This window comes from Capsicum annuum, chromosome 3 (genome assembly GCF_002878395.1).
Source record: "Capsicum annuum cultivar UCD-10X-F1 chromosome 3, UCD10Xv1.1, whole genome shotgun sequence".
NCBI lineage: Eukaryota > Viridiplantae > Streptophyta > Magnoliopsida > Solanales > Solanaceae > Capsicum > Capsicum annuum.
The window spans coordinates 9,063,567-9,084,187 of record NC_061113.1 but is presented as its reverse complement, the minus strand read 5'-3'; the positions used below and the strand labels follow the sequence as shown (position 1 = coordinate 9,084,187).

Here is a 20,621-nt window from a genome sequence, read left to right as displayed (position 1 = left end):
GAATTCTCTACTGGTCCACGTTTCTCGGCCAAACTTAGTGTTTTCGGCCAAATTCCCTTGAAAATCCCAGAAAATAATGAAGAAATTTGGACTCTTCGTAAGCTGGTTAACCGGATGATGAACCGAAATCGATTTCGGTAAAACTTTTCCCTCGAAAAAAAAAGCTTGGCAAAGGATCGAACGTTCGCACTAATCCCCTATTCCGATCACTTTTTGTCTTCTCGATCTCCCTCTATAGCTCTCTCTCTTCGTGACTCTCTCTCTCTCTCTCTATTTCTTCATTTTTGTATATTTTTCCTGTGTTAAGAGTGACGAGGGGGGAGGGGGGTCGATTATCTGTAGATGCCTATCAGCTCCCTATTTTGTATGAGAGTGTGTATAATCTCAGTAGTTCTGTGCGTGAATGGTGCGGAGAAGAAACTGTGTTATGTGTGTATTCAATGAAGTCTATGTATGGTGTCTATGTGTACTCAATGAAGAAAAGACAAAAGGAAAAAGTGGGGTCCATGAGTGAGGTATCCTATGGAAGTTTCCTAGAAGATGTATATTGTTGAGGGAATCATTTTGGTCATGAGTTGGCCTCCCATTTTGTTTTGTTCTGTTTCTCTTTAGAGAAGAAAAGTGAGGGGGTCACGTGGATGGGGTAGGGTAGGAGGGTATTGGGTGGTGAGGTGTTGTCTTTTAATTGGAGAGGTTGTTGATATGTTAGAAGTTATTTTTTGTTTTTTTGTGAAGAGATTATCACTCGGGGTAGGATACATGGTAAGACGAGGGTAAAAATGGATAAAAATATTTTCGGGAAGGGACAAAATTACGTGTCTACATACACCACTAGAAGCACATTCACCATAATTTGATAGTCTCCAAATGCGTTGAATTGTCTGAATGAAAATTGAAAAATGTGATGCCACTATTCTCGTAACTCCTTTTTTTAGTTTACCATCAACATTCTTTTATTGCAACATTTCATATGTTGCAACGCGCGTTTCATTGCTCAAATTTTCTTAGTTCTATTGTGATTGTGACAAATCTTTAATTGAATTTGCTTATTAAACAAAAATGAATAAATTTTATATATAAATTCAAAACTTATTTTTAAAGAAAGGCAAAAAAAAGAAGAAAATAAGTCATAGGGAGCAATTATTTATCACAATTTAGGTTTAAATTCTCCGTCGGTTCTTGCAATCTTACTTCAAATTGTATAGCATTATCTTCATTGGAATTCAAATTCAAGTTGGGAATTGACTATTCATCAATATTGTGATCTATTTCACATTGAGGTCAAAAAACTCATTTGTATTACATTCAAATGGAATATTTAGATCAAATGGTACTATAGCCATGTTAAGAATCATATTGAAGGTAAAAAAAAAATTATAGAATAAATTTAGAGGCAAATGAAAAATTTTAATTTAGCTATATCTAAATTTTTAAGTTATTTTACCTCCAAAAATTCGTTAGGAGTACCAATTTTAAAATTTTTAAGATTGAAATGGACCAAAAAATTTTCTCCAAAAGATAAATGTATGTAGAGGGAGTAATCATTATTAAAGTTTTGAAATTTGAAAAGGAAAAAAATGAAAAAACATGATAAATTTATATCTTTGTTTTTTGTCTTAATATGTGTGTTAAAATTCAACAATTCACTTATTGTGAAACGGAGAAAATAATATTATATAAACATGTAATATAATAATAAATAAGGAGCACATTTTTATTGACGAAATGGTCTATTAAACCCTTGTATTTGTCCGAATTTATTAAATAGACATATCTAAACAGCTTAACCCATCAAAACACAAAATACTTAATCCATTTTAATCATTAACCGAGCTTACGTGACATTAAAATAATTGAGGACATGTTGCGTGACTACACGCATTTAGAGCAAGTGAAACACCAAATTTATATTAAAATTATATAAGTAATACTCCCTCCGTTTCAAAAAAAAATGATCTGATTTGACTTTGCACGAAGTTTAAGAAAATAAAGAAGACTTTTAAATCTTATGATCTTAAATAAAAGATACTTTAATCTTATGATCTTAGGCATGCCACGTGAAAAGTTAAAAGTAAAAAGTTACTGAAAATAGAAAAAGATCATTCTTTTTTAAATGAATTTAAAACGGAGGAATTAATTTTTTAAAGAAATAAAGAATCATACCTTCTCCCTCCTCCTCCCCCCCCCCCCCTTCTAAAACTCACCCATCACCCACCATTTTTCACTCATTCTTCTCCACACCTCTTATTTATCTTCTTCATCCCACCCACCCAACTCACTCTTCCCTTTTCTACAATAACAATGATTGAAAACAAAAAAAACTATATATAAAATTATTTTATTTTCAATAATTTAGATGCGCACACTAAATTCAAAAACCAAAAAATTAACATTTCGTTCTTCTTTCATTAAAGAAAGGCGTCAATGATGGAGGTGATTGAGTTAGTAATTTGAAGATTTAAAGGAGATTATTCATGGTGTTGTTGGTGGAGGAAGAAGAAGTCTGAGGAGGAGGAGGAGATGGTGAGGGGCTGCATTAATTCACTGGCCAGTAGTGGTTGACGGTGGTGAAGTAGAACGGGGAAGATTAAATTGAAAGTGGGTTTGTGTTTTTTTTGGTATTGTGATTGAGAGAAAGTTTGAGTAATTTTGGAGGGTTTTCAAGTTTTACAGGAACTGTTCCAATGAAGTTGTTGAGCGAAAGATGGTGGTTGTGAGTTTGGGTGTAGGGGGAGAAGAATGAATTTTTTTTAAATTTATTATTTTATTTTTTATTTAATATTATTAATTAATAATTTTAAAAAATAATTAATGAAAATATTTATGACATGACATTAATTTATATGATGTGAAAATAACGCATAATTTATATAGAGCAAGTGTGCTACACAGGAAAGGAGGAATTTAAAATCTTATATTTTGATTGATTAAGGAATTCACATGATAAATGAGTTAAGTAAAAGTGTCCATTTTATAAACTCGAACAATGAAAAAAATCTAAAAAATCATTTTATCTTTTTATTATAAATAAAAGTATCTATTAAAACATCATTAAATTCAAACTTGTGACCCTAACCTTCATCTTTGAATGAATGAAACTAAATAATTTTGAATAATAATATCCGCAATTTTGGAAACCAAGTTGATAGGTTCTCACTGTCAGCAAGCCATATTGTTATTTATCATTTGTCATTAAAATTCTCTCAATAAATATCACTACTAACAAATTAATTATAGCACAACATCTAGAAGGAAAAAAAAAAAGGACCCAAATGTCAACAATGGAAAGCTTCGAACGTTGAAATAAAGATTAAATTAAGGTTGCTGATGAGTGAACTCTAAGGGTGTGCTTGGTATGTAGTAGAAAAAAATATTTTCTATGAAATAGTTTATTTTGAAAAATAAGTGTGATTTTTGGTGTTTTTAACAAAAATGTATAAAAATATTATCCAATAACATTTATATACTATTCCCTTTAATTCATGTTAGAGATTTTAATCATATCTTATAAAGATAAAGATACTATTTTCGATACACTTTCAACTAAAATAAAACATTTTAAATCAAATTTTAAATAAAAATACAATAATAAAGAAACCACGTTACAAAAAGATTAAGAGAATATTTGGACTAATTAATCAATCACGGAAAAATTTCAAACACACCCTAAAGAGTCTCTCCATTTTATCCCTATAAATACCATCAAAACTCCCTTATGTCAAACACCTCAAAACATTATAATCATCTTATCCTAAGCTTTTTTTTATTTCTTCTTTGTTCAAAGCAAATTAATCAAACATTATGGGTGTCTATACCTTTACTAATGAGACCACTGCCTCAGTTGCCCCATCAAGGCTATTCAAAACTTGTGATATTCTTTATTGAAAGTTCTTTCCATGACATACAATTGGAAAACACACTCACACTCAACAAAAGACTAACAAAGTAAAACTCAATCCAATGGAAGAATCATCTAAAATTTTGAACTTCTTAGACACAACAACTTTTACTTATTCAATTATAAAAGACACAACAACAAGTATGACATCTCTCACGCGTTGACACAATTTTTTTTTTCATAACTTAAGCGTAGGCAGAAGGATTGGCGAGGAGGTACGCTTCGATGGCCTTGACAATGTCATTGGCTCTCCCTTTGTGCACATTGTGTTCTTCCTCAGTAACAACATAGTCACCTTTTGTGTGGTACACAGTTACTGTGGTACATCCTCCATTTGCAGAACCTTCTAATTTGGCATCATAGTCAACTGATTCTGCTTTGTCCGCAAGAACATCACCTTCGATAAGTGAATATTTTGTTACTAAGTTCTGTTCATCAATCACATCAATCTTGTGCCTCAAGTACTTCATTGGACCACCTGTCATTAACCAAAAAAAATAAAATTAAGTTTCATATATTGTTAGTGTAAATAATTTGTTATACTAAAAGGTCTTTCAATGGATAATTATAGATAGAAGTATTAAATGAGTAGACTGAATTTGGACAGGTTAAAATAGGTTGAGTTAATATATATGTAGGCTTTGACCCATTCATAGTTGGATTGATACAGATTAAAATACGAGTCATAATCCAATTTGTCAAATTATTACTAGTTGTACTTACTTTATTTGTTTTTGTATAATTTTTAGTACCTTATAAAACTATGTTTTTCTCTATTACGATTATATATAAATATCAAATTAAAAAATATCTTTTTAAAAATATATTGACAAGATTTCACATGAATTAATTTGACCTACATATTAAGCTATTTTGATGGGTTGAGCTAATAAATATTCGGGTCAATAACTTGCCACGAAACTTAGATGGATATGTTAACCGGTTTATGTTTGTTTATGTTTTGATGGACTAATTTTATCACCTCTATTTGTAACTTTCAAGATATATTATTGTTACAACACGTAAAGATGATCTAACAATATTAAAAATTATTTTGAAGAATTATTTCTCAGAAGCAAACTTTTTGCCCAAAGAAAATAAAAGTTCATCTAATAAGTAACTAACCATTAACTGAGTTTCAATATAAATATCAAACATTTCGACAAAGGTGATCTTCTTGATGGTTCCAGGACCGCCATCTCCCTCAACATTCTCAATGCTCTCAACATCAGGTATCAATTTAGATACAAGGTTGTTGAAGTCAATAACCAAAGCTTTGAATAGCCTTGATGGGGCAACTGAGACTGTGGACTCATCAGTGAAGGTATAGGCACCCATAATGTTTGATTAATTTGCCTTGAATAAGAAGAAATGGAAAAAGAGCTTAGGATAAGATGATTATAATGCTTTGAGGTGTGTGTTATATGGGAGTTTTAGATGGTATTTATAGGAAAAAATGGAGTGAGGTTTTAGGGTGTGTTTGGTATATTGAGTAAACTTTTGTTGTAAAAAATTCTTCAGGTTTGATTAGTAAAAATATCAAAATATATCTTAAGAAAATTAAGTTTCTTAAAAAAAAATTTATTATTTTCAATATGACTTTTTCACTTGTTTTGAAATACTTTACTTGATTTGAGAGTCTATTAAAAATAGTCTTTTTATCTACCTTCATGCGATAAGAATAAGGATATGTGTACACATTAGAGCCGTTAATATGAGTCAGGCCTCTTGAATCGGCTTGACCCGACCTGTAATTTGATGAAATTGGACTTTAGTTTTTGTAGCCCATTTAAAAACAGAGATTTTTAACTCGACCCGTATAAGCATGTGGTCCGTGGGGTTTGAGCAATGTGGGCTGGGCTAGCATGTGGGCTGGTTCATAAGTCAAATAGATACAACTATTTAAATTGCTTATTAGTATTTTTATCTGATTCGAAGGATATCATGTCAAAAATTATTTAATTTTGTTATTAGGAGTATTTTTTGGGTTGTTGGAGACTTGATTAACCAGCATTAACACTATATAATATTGTCTGATAATATTTATGTTTATTAACATTCTAAAATTAAATTATAAAATATTATTTTTTAAAAGTGGACTGATCGATGAGGCCCGCAGCCCACAAAGTAATGGTGTGAACTTGGTGTTTTTTGTTCCATCATTTTGATGGATCACCCATCAAAACTCAAAGCCCGTGTGGCTAGTCCAGATGAGCTTGACCGACCCGTATTGACAGATCTAGTACACGCCACTATTTTCAGACCCCATTTGATATATTATATTGAATATGTTATTGTTTAGATTTCTTAAATATCAGAAAAATAACTTTTATAAAAGAGTAGAAAAACAAGTTTTGTATATGGCATTTCAAAGTCATCGTCCTTCCAGAGTGCTCTGAACCACAACCCTTTGACCACCTCCAATCCTCACTCTCCGCTCGCCTTATTTCTATAGTATTTTTTTTAAATTATTTATTAATATTTTTGAGATAATATTTTTTACATATTTAGCAAAATATCAGGAACTACTTATTTTTCAAAAAATTATTATTTCATAGAGAACATTTTTCTTGCTACGCAAACACACCTTTACAAGTCAGTAATGAGCAACCTTAATTTAGTCTTAATTTATCATTCAAAGCAATCCATTGTTTGACATTTGAGTCCATTTTAATTCTTTATTGCTATATTGTGTCTCATTATCTTAATAATTAATTTGTTAATTGTGGTATTGAGCGAACTTTATGCCAAGTGGTATATAACAATGAGGCTTGCAGACACGAGATTATTAAGTTAATTTGGACAGTGGGAACCTACTATCGTTTGCGCATATTATTATCAGTATTTAATATTAATTATTAAAATTTAAAATTATTTAGTTTCATTCATTCAAAAGATGAAACTTACAGTCTGATGAGTTTGAATTAAATGATGCCTTGATAGATACTTTTATTTACAATAAAAATGTACTCATATTCAACGTTGGTATCATATTAATATGTTAATTTTCTTCCTTCATTTTTATTTGCTCATACTTGATTGGATACACCTCTTAAGAAATAATAAATTAAATGAGAATTTTAATATATCACCCTTATTAATTATAAGTCATCTAAATATTAATAAATAAATAATATTTACTAGTAAGAATAAAATAGACACAAACGAGAGGCGATGTCACTTTCAAATTGTTGTTGTCTAGTCTATTTCATTTTTTTTTTTTTTAGGTTTTCTATTTACTATTCGGTATTCTCTCGATTAAATTTGAATGCCACAAAGTTTAATTTTAAGGGCAGCGATTTTCACATAATTTTTTTCATTCTCATAAGCTAAAATTAGTGGTGAGTTCAAGATTTTTCTTAGGGGTTTGAAAAATGAGTATACAGCTGTATGAATAAGCCAATAAAACAATTTCAAGAAATGCAATAGTATATAGTCTATGTGGTATAGAGTTTAGGGTTTTTAAATTTTAAAAGGGATGCAATAGTATATAGTCATTATGGTACATAGTTTTTTTTTATTATTATTATTAGTTTGGAAAAAGGGAAAAGGCTTTTTAGCGTTGATTTTGTGTTTTAAGGCCGACTGGTGAATGTGCCCCAAGTAGCACAGCCCAGTACCACTAAGCTATCTCATATCATTGTTTCAAGTTGTTCAAAATTAACATATGTATAAAAGTGTAGATTTTTTATTCTATGCAAACAACATAATTTTTTGTCGAGGGAATTCGGGTGAACCCCTGACATCCACATAGGTTTGCCCCTGGCTCAAATTCGAATCTCTTATTAAAGACAGGGAATCATGTGAGTCAATGACTATAGTATATCCCGTCTTTATTGGCTCTTGTTGTGATTATAAAGTCCAAAATAATTTCTCCAATTTGGGATCTATTTTAAATTAGAAGTTGTTTGGTAGTTGGTTAGAATTATGCAGGTAATAATAATGTAGAAGTTAGTTATGAGAAAATTTGTGCATTATTTATGCAAGAATTAGTTATTCATGTATTGGTTATACATGTATTACTTATTCCACCTTCTATCTTGCATAAGATAATACATAAATTCCTTCATAACTTATACATGAATAAGTGAGTTTCTAAATTGCAAATCAAACACCATAATAATTTTATGCATAAATAATTGTTGCGCCCAAGCGCACACGCAAGTATATGTGCTCTCACCAAATAATACAATGGCCTTAAATAAAGTTGAATATTGATCCCTCATAGACTTGTTTTAACAACTATTCAATTTTATTTCACTATTGAGATTGATTCAGTGCAAAAGTAGCCAAAAGAGTTTTAGAGTTATAAACTGAAAGTAAACAATGTGTAAAAGTAAAAGTCTTGGACAATCAATGAAGAGAAACTCAGGGTTAAGGCTCTGCGAACAATCATACTACACTATTGAACATCATTGATTAGATTACTTATCTTGATTGATAATTCATGGGGTTGATATTATGATTATGGTCTTTCAAGCTTATAATCCTCTATCTATCTTAGACCCACAACTATTAATTTGGGTTAAATAAAATACATATACAAATATGAACTTTAACAAGTTCAAATTATTTCTTAGAAATAGTAAACTCAAACAAGAAACAGATGAATATAGAATTGAAAATCAAGTCCACTGAATTTATAGTGTGTCCTTAAGGAAATTATTCTCCTCAAGTATTTGAGATTATGGAATATATTCTTTCAGGATGAAATGATTCACTTCGGCCGAATAGTGGCAGCTTAAATTCGTTGGATTTCAAACGCACTCAACAGTATCAAATCACATTTGAGTTTTTACAAGAAAAAAGAGATTTTACTTGAAAATATTTTGTCAATGTTTAAGGAAATATCAGATATTTATAGCTAAAAGGTATTGCTTCAGAAAAGAAGCAATGATTCGTGAAGAGTTTCACTGTTTCATACTAACGACCCATATGCTCCCGCAGGTGCGCATATGCTCCGGCACATCAATCCACAAACAAAAACAGAAAGTTCCCATTTGATCTACGTTGGCATTTGTGGATCCATATGTGGGAGCAGATGCCCATGTCCGACAACATGTCACCTTTTCGTCATTCAAATAGTAATATGAGTCCACAAATGGATAAAAATTTCCATATTGAATTTTGGATTAGATAAATAATCATTAAATAAACAAGTTTTAAATGAATTTTGTCCAAAAAAAATAGTATCTCGGTCGATTGACAAATTTAAATCCAAATTCAGAATCGAAGTTAAGCGAGTGATGATAACGACATGGGAAGCTTGTCTTTTTATTACCTCACCAGTAACATGGAGTAATGTTTCTATAGTTAAGCATGAAAAAGTTTATTTTCCCATCAATGTAGGAGAACACTTCTTCCATAAAATGAAGAGACATTTCACGTTCCCTCTAATTTTCATCTCTTCATTTTTCATTCACATTTAATCACTAGAACTCGCACTTATTTCATAGAATAATTTATATCTGTTGAATTATTGTAACGCCCTCGAGTATGTACCCCGGACGCTATACGGTGCTAGCGACCCCGAAGGACTACCAGCTAACCCGTGATTGGTACCTGCAATGAGAACTAAATAATAATAACACTGTAATAATAATATAACTGAAATAAGTGTGGAAGTTAGGCTAAAATCACCATAAGGTTCGTAACTGAAAGACCAATACTGAATACTGAAAGCTGAATACTGAAAACTGAAACATCCATCTGAAATACTCTATAGTGAAAGCCTCTAACTGTTTAAATTATGAAGTTGATGGGACAAGCCCCTAACTAACTCCAACTACTGAAATACTGAAATATCACCCTATCCTCGAACTATGAGGACTCACCACTAAGTCTGTTGCTGATAGGCTGGACTACTAAGTACGGTCAGGAGTCCGTGCGTCTAAACCTATGATATAAGATACATAACGCAAAAAAAAAGTATGCGTTAGTACTTTGAATGTACTGGTATGATAAGTGAGGTAGACTGATATACATGGGTTCATATGCATGAACAATAACTAAGTAACATGAACATAACTGAATAAGAGAACATGCATGGATACATACATTTTAATTGAGATCATGTTAATACTGATTACTGAGTTCTAAATACTGATTAAATGATATCTGATTTTACTTATACGGTAATACTAATAACTGAGTGACTGTTTCTAATAGTCCTGGTTAATAACTGGGTAATTGAGTTCTATACTAAGTTGGGTGACTGTATCTGACAGTCCTGATTCTGTAGAACTGAATTGAGTTTTATACTGAGACTGAAACTATGAGAGGTAATCATCTGACCGACATGCCCCTCTCTGAAAGGATTGGGGTCCAACCTATAACCCTAGTTGGAAGGGTGTCAATATCGTGTCACGGGTAAAGATAAGCTGTTAGTTAACTCTCTCTGACAGAAAGCTCTTTCGTTAACCCTCGCTGGCAAAAAAACTCATATGAGATGTATCAACCCTAGTCTGGCAGGAAGATATCTCAACCTATGTTGGCTACGTAGTTCTATAACACAGGGATTGCTGCTAAGGGTCAAACCCTATGCTGACAGGAATGTAGACACATAATTTTGTCCATCCTAAAAATTAATTTTCGCTTATTTACCTCCCCCACCTACCATACCCCACTAACCAAACATACTCATAACCAAACAGCATCATTTTATCCTTTTTTTCTTTTATCCCTTTTGACCAAAAGAAAAAAAAAAAGAAAAAAACACAATCATCACTCACCCACTCACTAAAAAACATCACAATAAACCACAATTGGGTTTCTTCTTCTTGATACACATGACACACACAACACAGAGATATCACACACAAAAAATAAAATTTCCATCATCTTCTCCATAGAATTATATACACACACATACTTACAGACTTAGACTTACACGAAAAATCTCCCAATACACCTTCACTTAAAAATGGAGAATTGACACACACAAAAACAAAAAACTCTTCATTCTTCAAGAAGAACACACAAAATATTTTTTTATCTCTATCCTTCTTCTAAAAAAAAAAAAGAAAAAAACAATATCCACACTACACTACCATACACTCCTAATTACAAAATTTTTATCTTTGTCCCGGTATTTTCTTTTCTTCATGGATTTTCATTTAAATTTATTCGGGGTGGGTCTTTAGGTACCGATTTAGTATTGTTCGTGGTTCGAGGTTCTTTATTCGAGGATTTTTAGTTTGGGCTTTATTATTGCACTATTATCAATAAAAATTCGTTCTTGTGAGGTCCAATTCTCAACTTCAATCTATTTATATATTATTTATTACTCAATGTAGTTGATAATGTGATTGATGGTGTTTTGAAGTGTATTGGATTTTTATAATTATCATGGTTGTTTAGTTGATTTATATTGGAATTAGTTAATCATTGATTAAGAATGAGATTCGGGAATGGATGAATCGTGAAAACGTGAATATAACTATATTTGATTTATTGTGGATAATTTGAATTGGAACAAGTATTGATGTTTGTTAAACCCGGTAGTATCATGTTTTAGGCAAAAATGAATAGGCAAATCTTAGGTTGGGTAGGCCAAAAATTTTAGGATTGGTGTTTTGTTGAATGTTTGAATGTTCTAATGAATGATTTTATTTCATCGCAAGAAATTAAAAATTATATTGATTGTCCGGGGAATGCCTCAAAGAAAATTGTATTTTTATTAATCGAGGAATGCCCCAACGTATCATGTACGCAAAGGAGGTTCGTGATGAAGGTTCGAGGCATCGGGTGAAGCGTTGGAGATTAGTCTAGGATGTAGTGTAAAAATAGGATTTATATTTTTTTGCATTTTTTATTTTTGGAATGTATAATTTAACTGGACATTATATTTTTCGGGATTTGTTTTGTTTGCGTTTGTTTGTTTAATCGTTGTGTGTTTATGTGGTTTATAAATTATTAGTGCCAAAATTAGCCGATATACTCCACAAGCGACCGTGGTCGAACCACGGGATCGAGGGGTGATTAACACCTTCCCCTCGATCAAACAATTCCTTAGCTATAATCTCTGTTCACAGATCAGTTTAAAAGAGTCAAATTATTTTCGTAAAAGGGATTTTCAAAGGTGACTTGGCACACCAAATTTATGCCAAGTTTAAATGAGCTGTATGGGTACACCCAACCACCTGCGTTTCCATTTGATACAGAGAAACCTGTTGCGACAGAGGAACAAGAAGTCATAGCACAGAAATTGAAGGGTCTAGAACAAGCCATGTGAAATTTGCAGGGAATCGGAGGTTATAAAAGTGTTTCCTATAAAGATCTTTGCATGTTCCCAGATGTTAACCTTCCACTCGGCTTTAAAATGTCCAAATTCGAGAAGTATGCTGGGAATGGTGATCCCATGGTGCACTTGAGATGCTATTGCAACCAATTAATTATTGCAGGGGGAAGGGAAGAGTGCTCATGGCTTTCTTTGGAGAGAGTCTTTCCGGTCTGTCTTTAGAATGGTTTGTCGATCTGGATATTGACAAGTGGAACAACTGGGATGACTTAGCTACTGAGTTTGTACAACATTTTCAGTACAACATCTATTTGATTCCAGATTAAAAATCCCTGCTTAACATGAAGAAGTAAAGTACTGAAGGTTTCGGGAATACACGATAAGGTGACGAGAATAGGCCACAAGGGTAAAGCCTCCGATGAAGGAGAGTAAGCTGGTGGAGGTCTTTGTTCAGGCGCAAGAGGAGACTTATTTTCAACACTTGCTTCCGGTGATGGTAAGCCATTTATTAAAGTCTTCAAAATGGGAGAAATGATAGAGGAAGGTATCAATACTGGACGAATCGTAAGTTTTTCCGCCTTAAAGGCCACTACCCAAGCAATTCAAAGTGGTTCTGGAGTTTTTGGAGGGAAAAAGAAGAAGGAGGAAGTAGCGACTGTTGTAGATGGCTTACACGACTATCTAAAAAGACCGTCTCGCCCTTATTCCCAGTCCCAAGCCCAAGCTTATGCTCGAGCTCCATATATCTCTCCCACCATCACTACCCTCTATAAAACCCACTATATTTCATTCCACCACCTCAATACCTAGTATATAGTGCACATCCATACGCCCAAACCTCTTCTTACCTACAATGGCGTGTGTCATCATCTCAATATCGTCCCTCAGCTCCACAAAATTACCAGAATCCTTCCAGATCTAGTTTTCAACCTAGGACCAAGTTTAAGAGAGGGAAATTAGTCAAAAATAAGTTCACACCTCTCGGGGAGTCATATGCTAGCTTGTTTGATAGATTGAGGAAGTTGAAGGTTTTGAGCCCAATTCAAGAAAGGCTTTCAAATTCACCACCAAGAAATCTGGATTATTCTTTAAGGTGTGCATATTTTTTCGACATGCCCAGACATGATACAAAAAAATATTGGTATTTGAAGAAAGCAATTCATGATCTGATCGACATATATCAGATGATGGTGCAAGCCCCAGAGGTCCCAAATATCAACCTAAATCCATTCCCGGACCATGCTGAAATGAATATGTTAAGTTGATATACGAAGGTAAAGAGTCCATGACTTATCATATTCCAATAGTTAGTATCCTAAATAATGATGAGAAGTCGGTCAATATCCCAGATTCCATGAAGGTAAAGTCTTTGATACCAAAGGATACGATAGAAGAAAAAACTCAAGGAAATAAAAATAAACCTGTGCTAACTATTAAAGGAGGGGAAAAATTTGTTGTCCCGAGTAAGGGTAAGTTGAATTTAATAGTAATAGGAGCCCAAACCAAGCCTATCTTGACTGTGAAAGGGGTACTTGCGGACCCTATTGTTATTAAGCCAGTGACACGGCTCCCGTTGATCGACCCCAAAAAAGTCCCTTGGAATTATAAGAAAACCGTGATGACTTACCAAGGAAAGAAAATCGTTGATGAGGTGAATGAAGTTGGAGGTTTGACTCGTTCAGGAATGTGTTTTTTTTCAGAAGGTTTAAGGAAGTCTAAACCAGTGGGGGATGGCCACTCAACTATTAAAAAGCCCGTCACTGAGGAAGAATCCGAAGAGTTTCTGAAAAGGATGAAATTGCCTGAATACTCAATCATAGATCAGTTGAGGAAGACTCCAGCTCAAATCTCCCTTCTTTCTCTAATGCTGCATTCTGATGAACATCGTAATGCTATGCTGAAGGTGTTGAATGAGGCATATGTCCCAAGAGAAGTTATGGTGAGTTAGTTACAAAAAATTATTGGGAAAATCTTTGAGGTAAATTGGATTAGCTTTTTGGATGATGAATTGCCTGTGGAAGGCATGGGGCATAATCGGGGTCTTTATATTATTGTGAAGTGTGAATACTTCTATGTCACCCGTGTCATGATCGATGGAATTTTCGGTGCAAATATTTGTCCACTGCTTACTTTACAAAAGTTGAATATTAGTATCGAAAGGATTCGACCCAATAATGTATGTGTCAGAGCTTTTCATGGAGCAAAAATAGACTCAATTGACGAAATAGAGCTAATGTTGACTATAGGGCCTGTTGAATTTGTCATAGAGTTCCAAGTATTGAACATCGGAGCCTCTTATAATATGTTGTTAGGAAGACCCTGGATTCACAAGGCTGGGATGGTCGCATCTACATTGCACCAGATGATCAAGTTCGAGTGTGATAAAGAAAAGGTGATCATTCATGGTGAAGGGGATTTGTCTATCTACAGAGAATCACCCATGCCTTTTATCGAGGAAAATAATACAGAATCGACATTGGTTTATCAATCTTTTGATGCAGTATATGTGGAGCATATCGGTGAAGGACATGTTATTCCAAGGCCGCAGTTATCTCCTACTTCCATCAAGATGGTTAATGAGATGTTGAAATATGGTTTTGAGCCAGGAAAGGGCTTATGAGTATCATTACATGGTATAGTTCTTCCAGTATGTCCAAGGGAGAACCTCTGTGGTTTCGGTTTAGGTTTCAAACCTATAGTAGAAGATTGGAAAAAGGCCAAGAAGCAAAAAAAAATAAACATGGTCACTTCCCCACCCAGTGTCACTACTCAGTGAGTCATTTGTCAAAGGCAATATTATCAAGCACATACGAGAGGTGGAAGCTGAGTTAGTTGATGGTTTCCAAAACCTGTTCATCGAAGCTGACATGATTAGAGCAGGAGAAGGTAACAGTAGGGCAGATTTGCAGTTCATAAGTCCTGATGTCCAGCTCAACAACTGGGAAGTCACTCCTCTCCCAGTCAGGAGGGAGTTTTGGTAGTTTATTTTGTTTTTTTCTGCTTTTCTGAGTTATTTCAAGATTGTAATTCAGAATTTAACTTATTTATATTCTATTGTCATTTGTGTTTAAACCCTCCAATCTTCATGTATTTCTTTGTAATAAAATGAAATTGTCCCCTTTGTTTTGACTCTAATACGCTTTATTTGTCTTTTCTTTATACAGTTCTTTTTATACTTATTCTAGTGATATGACATGCATGCGGAATGTTCTGCCTGATCCTAAAATCCAATCTAATCAAGATGTAATAAATCAAGGGGTGGGATATGATGAGGAAAAAGCATTGGAAGAAATAAGCAAAGAGTTCCAATAATTTGAAGCCAAGTCAAATCCTAATTTGGATAAAACTGAGTCAATTAATCTTGGCAGTCAGGAAGAGGTTAGGGAAACTAAAATAAGCATATATTCTTCACCAACATTATAAAAAGGGATGATACAAGCATTAGATGATTAAAAAGATATTTTTGCATGGTCCTATGATGATATGCCGGGTTTAAGCACCGAATTTGTGGTACATAAGCTGCCGACTGACCCTGCGATGCCCCCTGTAAAATAGAAGTTGAGAAAATTCAAAACCGATGTAAGCATGAAAATTAAAGAGAAAATCATGAAACAGATCGAATCAAAGGTCATTCGAGTTGCTCGCTATCCTTATTAGTTGTCCAGTGTCGTTCCTGTCCTAAAGAAAAACAACAAGGTTCGAGTATTTATCGATTATCGTGATTTGAATTGGGCTAGTCCGAAGGATGATTTTCCATTACCCAACATTCATATTCTGCTAGATAATTATGCTAAACATGAGGTTGCTTCTTTCATGGACTGTTATGCGGGATATCACCAAATAGTTATGGATACTGATGATGTTGAGAAGACATCTTTCATAACACCGTGGGGAACTTATTGTTATCGAGTGATGCCGTTTGGTCTGAAGAATGCTGGAGCAACATCTATGAGAGTCATGACCACTATGTTTCATGATATAATGTATAAGAAAATTGAAGTCTATGTAGATAATGTGATTATTAAATCAAAGAGTCAGGCTAACTATGTTAAAGATTTAAGAAAGTTCTTTGAAAGGCTTCGCAGGTATAATCTCAATCTCAACCCAGCAAAATGCGTATTTGGTGTTCCATCTGAAAAGTTACTGGGGTTTGTAGTCAGCCGTCGGGGTATTGAATTGGATCCTTCAAAGATCAAAGCCATTCAGGATCTACCACCACCTATGAATAAAACAGAGGTGATGAGTTTGTTTGGTAGGCTGAACTACATTAGTAGATTCATTGCTCAGCTCAGAACCACTTGTGATCCCATTTTCAAATTGCCGAAGAAGAGTGTCGCTGTTGAATGGACAGAGGAATGTCAGGAGGCGTGCAACAAAATCGAAAGATATCTATTGAATCCATCTGTGCTGGTACCTCCCGAGCCTAGCAAGCCTCTGATATTGTACCTATCGGTTATGGATAATTCATTTGGTTGTGTATTGGGTCAATATGATATCACAGGGAAAAAAGAGCAAGCCATCTATTATCTCAACAAAAAATTCACAATGTATGAAGCCAAGTACACTCTTCTTGAAAGAACATGTTGTGCCCTAACTTGGGTAGCACAGAAGTTGAAGCATTATCTTTCATCCTACACTACTTACCTCATCTCCCATATGGATTCTTTGAACTATATCTTTCAAAAGTCCATGCCAACGGGTCGATTGGCTAAGTGGCAAATATTACTTACCGAGTTTGACATTGTATATATGACCCGAACCTCCATGAAAGCCTAAGCCTTGGTAGATCATCTTGCTGAGAATCCCATTGATGAAGAGTATGAGTCTTTAAAGACATATTTTCCTGATGAGGAGGTATTGTGTGTCGGTGAAGTCATCATAGATGCTGATCTAGATTGGAAGTTGTCCTTTGATGAAGCTGTGAACATGAAATGAGTCGAAATAGGTGTAGTTCTTATCTCTGAATCAGGGCAATATTTCCTGATAACAGCGCAACTTCGATTTTATTTTACCAATAATATGGTGGAATACGAAGCTTACATTTTGGGTTCGAGGCTAGCTGTTGATATAGGAGTCCAAGAACTCTTAGTGTTGGGGGATTTAGATTTGCTCGTCCATCAGATTCAAGGGGATTGGGAGACACGAGATTTAAAGATCATACCGTATTGACAATGTTTGGAAGATCTATGTCAATGATTCATGTCAGTAAAGTTTCAGCATATTCCTAGAATTCACAATGAGATTGCTAATGCTTTAGCCACTTTGTCTTCAATGCTCCACCATTCTAATAAAGCCTACATCGATCCAGTGCATATACAGAGGTGTGATCAACATGCTTATTGCAATGTAGTTGAAGAAAAGCTCGATAGAGAACCTTGGCTCTTCTATATCGAGTGGTACATCGAGTTGGGAGAATACCCAACACATGCCACCAGTGATCAAAATAGGACTATTAGGCGTCTAGCTAATGGATTTTTCTTGAGTGGGGGAATCTTATACAAGAGAACCCTAGATCTGGGACTTTTGAGGTATATAGATGCAAAAGAAGTTTCGGCAATCATGGTTGAAGTTCACTCTGGAGTATGTGGGCCTCATATGAATGGTTATCTTTTATCAATGAAGATCCTTTGAGCAGGTTATTATTGGCTTACTATGGAGAGAGATTCTATTCATTTTATTCGCAAATGTCATCAATGTCAGGTACATGCTGATCTAATACATTCTCCTCCTTCTGAGTTGCATGCAGTGTCTGCTTCCTGGCCTTTCGTAGCTTAGGGGATGGACGTGATCGGACCGATTGAGACGAAAGCGTCAAATGGGCATAGATTCATTTGGTGGTCATTGATTACTTCACAAAGTGGGAGAAGCAGTAACTTTTAAGTCAGTAACAAAGAAGGCGGTGGTAGATTTTGTTCAAGCCAACATCATTTGTAGATTTGGAATTCCCAAGATGATCATTAAGGATAATACTGCTAATGTTAATAGCCGTTTGATGCAAGAAGCATGCCAACAATTTAAGATCGCACATCAAAATTCCACTATGTATCGTCCAAAGGCAAATAGTGTCGTTGAAGCTGCCAACAAGAATATTAAGAAGATACTACAAAAAATGATACAAGGGTCTAGACAATGGCATGACAAGTTGCCATTTGCATTACTAGGCTACCGTACTACTGTTCGCACTTCAACAGAGGCAACCCCATATTTACTGGTGTACGGGACAGAAGCGGTCATTCCTACAGAAGTTGAAATTCCCTCTTTTCAAGTCATTGCGGAAGCAAAGATTGATGATAATGAGTGGATCAAAACCCGATTAAAATAGTTGAGTTTGATTCTAAAAAAAGGCTGACATCGGTATGTCATGGCCAATTGTATCAGAAGATAATGATTCGAGCATACAACAAAAAGGTACGTCCCAGGCACTTTGAAGTTGGTCAGTTGGTATTGCAGTGTATCCTTCCTCATCAGGTTGAAGTGAAAGGCAGGTTCTCCCCAAATTGGCAAGGTCCCTTTATTGTGAAGAAATTCTTGCCTAATGGAGCCTTATATTTGACAGACATTGAAAGCAAAATGGCAGAGATGGCTATCAATGCAGATGCAATCAAAAGATATTATGTATGATATCTTGTATCCCTTGTTGATTCTTTTGCATGTTTAGTACTGATGTTTTAAAGATTGATATAATGAAGGCACTTCATTCTGCAATTCAAACATTGTGTCATCATTTGTTTACCCCGTTTGAGCTTAGTTCTATTTTCTTTCATATCCCTCTTTTGGAATCAAAACAAAGTCAAAAAATAAAATGTCGAAAAAAAAGAAGCATAAAAAAGAGTATAAAAAAAAGAAAAATCAAATCAAATAAAAAACAAGATGATGGAACTACGTGTGACCTGATTCTCCTCTTTCGGGGGTGAGATATGTAGGCTGCCTTATTCAGGGCTCGGTCCAACCAAACAAAGATTTTAGAGATACCCAGTTAACAAGACTGGGGCATGAGTTAATTCTTGTAGTTTGAGTTAATTCTAAAAGTTGTAAGTCCTACCCTACATCAAGTGTCGTTAGGGCCTCATGCCATCATTTCTTTCTAACCCTATCGAAAAGCCAAATGACAACCAAATGAAGACCTTCAGATCAATTTTTAAGAAAGTTAAGGATAAGCATGCAATGGATATGATGACGCATTTTGGGAACTACTTGTTTTCCTCAACATAAGTAATCAGGAGAGAAATGAAAATGAGAGAGTCTTATTGGTGAAAACCCTCGAAGGCACCATGAGGCAATAGTGAGCAAGAAAGATAAAAATGAGAGAGTCTTATTGGTGAAAACCCTCGCAGGCACCATGAGGCAATAGTGAGCAAGAAAGATAAAAATGAGAGAGTCTTATTGGTGAAAACACTCACGGGCACCATAAAGCGATGGTGAGTTGAGAGAAATTAGAAATGAGAGAGTCTTATTGGTGAAAACCCCATGGGCACCATAAGACGATAGCGAGTTTAAGGGAAATAAACAGGAAAGAGGCTTGTTTATGAAAATCTAGCCAGATGTCGTCAATTGAATGGGGTGTACGAGTCCAATGGGTTTGAAGAAGCAACTCAGAGGTAAAGGCACAGACTCAACAACAAATAGAAAGTTTGGTTAGGAAGATCAGGTAGCTTAATCCAAAATGCATGTCATATTCATTGGAGTTGGTTGTCGTATTCAGATAAGTTTTCTTTTTAAAAGTGGAATATTGCCTTTTTCTTTCATTTATATATTTATATTTATATTTTTTATGCCATTTGTCAAAATAAAATTCACCATCATTTTTTTACATTTTTGAGTCAAGTCTGTGTCAAAACAAGTGAGAAAAGATTTCGAAACTTACTATCAATCTTTCCAATTGCATGAGGAAAAGCCAAGGACTAGCACATAGAAATATACATGATCATGATTCAAAACAATGCAAATAAATTTCATTAACTGATAGGTTCTAGGATGCGTGGAAATATTCAGGTTTCTAAAGGTGGATCTCAGTAGCAGGGTAAACTAGATATTCGGTGTTTGGATCAAAGTCCCTTTCCTTAATCAAGGTTGGGGCCAATGATGCGACATGACAAGGGCAAATGTCAGTAATTTAAAGCAACGATGAAAGGGAAACAGGCGTAGCAGTAGATGTCTGGAAGGCCAAGTGCTACAGACCACCACAAAGTTTACAACTGAGAAATTTTTCATTGATGAAACAGGGGAAAAATTATGTTCATTAAAGTTCAGCGGCCGTTGAAAAACACACCCGGGAATTCACTTTACGTTCAGGCCCCTCCAGAAAAATGAAAAATTACTTTATGTTCAGAACCTTCCTGAAAAATGGGACATTACTTTAAAAAGGGAAAAAATGAATGAACGAAATCTTTCTTTATCATAATCTTTGTTTAGGAAAATTTTAGTTCTAATTTTGATTTTTGATTTCAGGAGCCCGCCTGGAAAACAGGGTGATGAAATTGAAAG

The 20,621-nt window shown here is 34.4% G+C and overlaps 1 protein-coding gene across 1 annotated transcript; it reads right to left on the bottom strand.

Moving 5' to 3' along the window:
- Nucleotides 1–3,856: 3,856 nt before the first annotated feature.
- Nucleotides 3,857–5,301, bottom strand: LOC107866594 (pathogenesis-related protein STH-2). Its single transcript, XM_016712622.2, has 2 exons — nucleotides 5,058–5,301; nucleotides 3,857–4,378 (listed from the first exon to the last, which is right to left on the bottom strand). Exons 1-2 carry the CDS (start codon nucleotides 5,234–5,236, stop codon nucleotides 4,084–4,086), a joined length of 474 nt encoding a protein of 157 aa, XP_016568108.1. The 5' UTR covers nucleotides 5,237–5,301; the 3' UTR covers nucleotides 3,857–4,083.
- Between the last annotated feature and the right edge of the window lie 15,320 nt (nucleotides 5,302–20,621).

Bases quoted from the DNA above. Each gene is read 5' to 3' on its own strand.
- LOC107866594 (XM_016712622.2), bottom strand. From the start codon at position 5,236: ATGGGTGCCTATACCTTCACTGATGAGTCCACAGTCTCAGTTGCCCCA. The intron at 4,379-5,057 runs AATGTTTGATAT...TTGGTTAATGAC, and splicing joins AAGAAGATCACCTTTGTCGA to AGGTGGTCCAATGAAGTACT.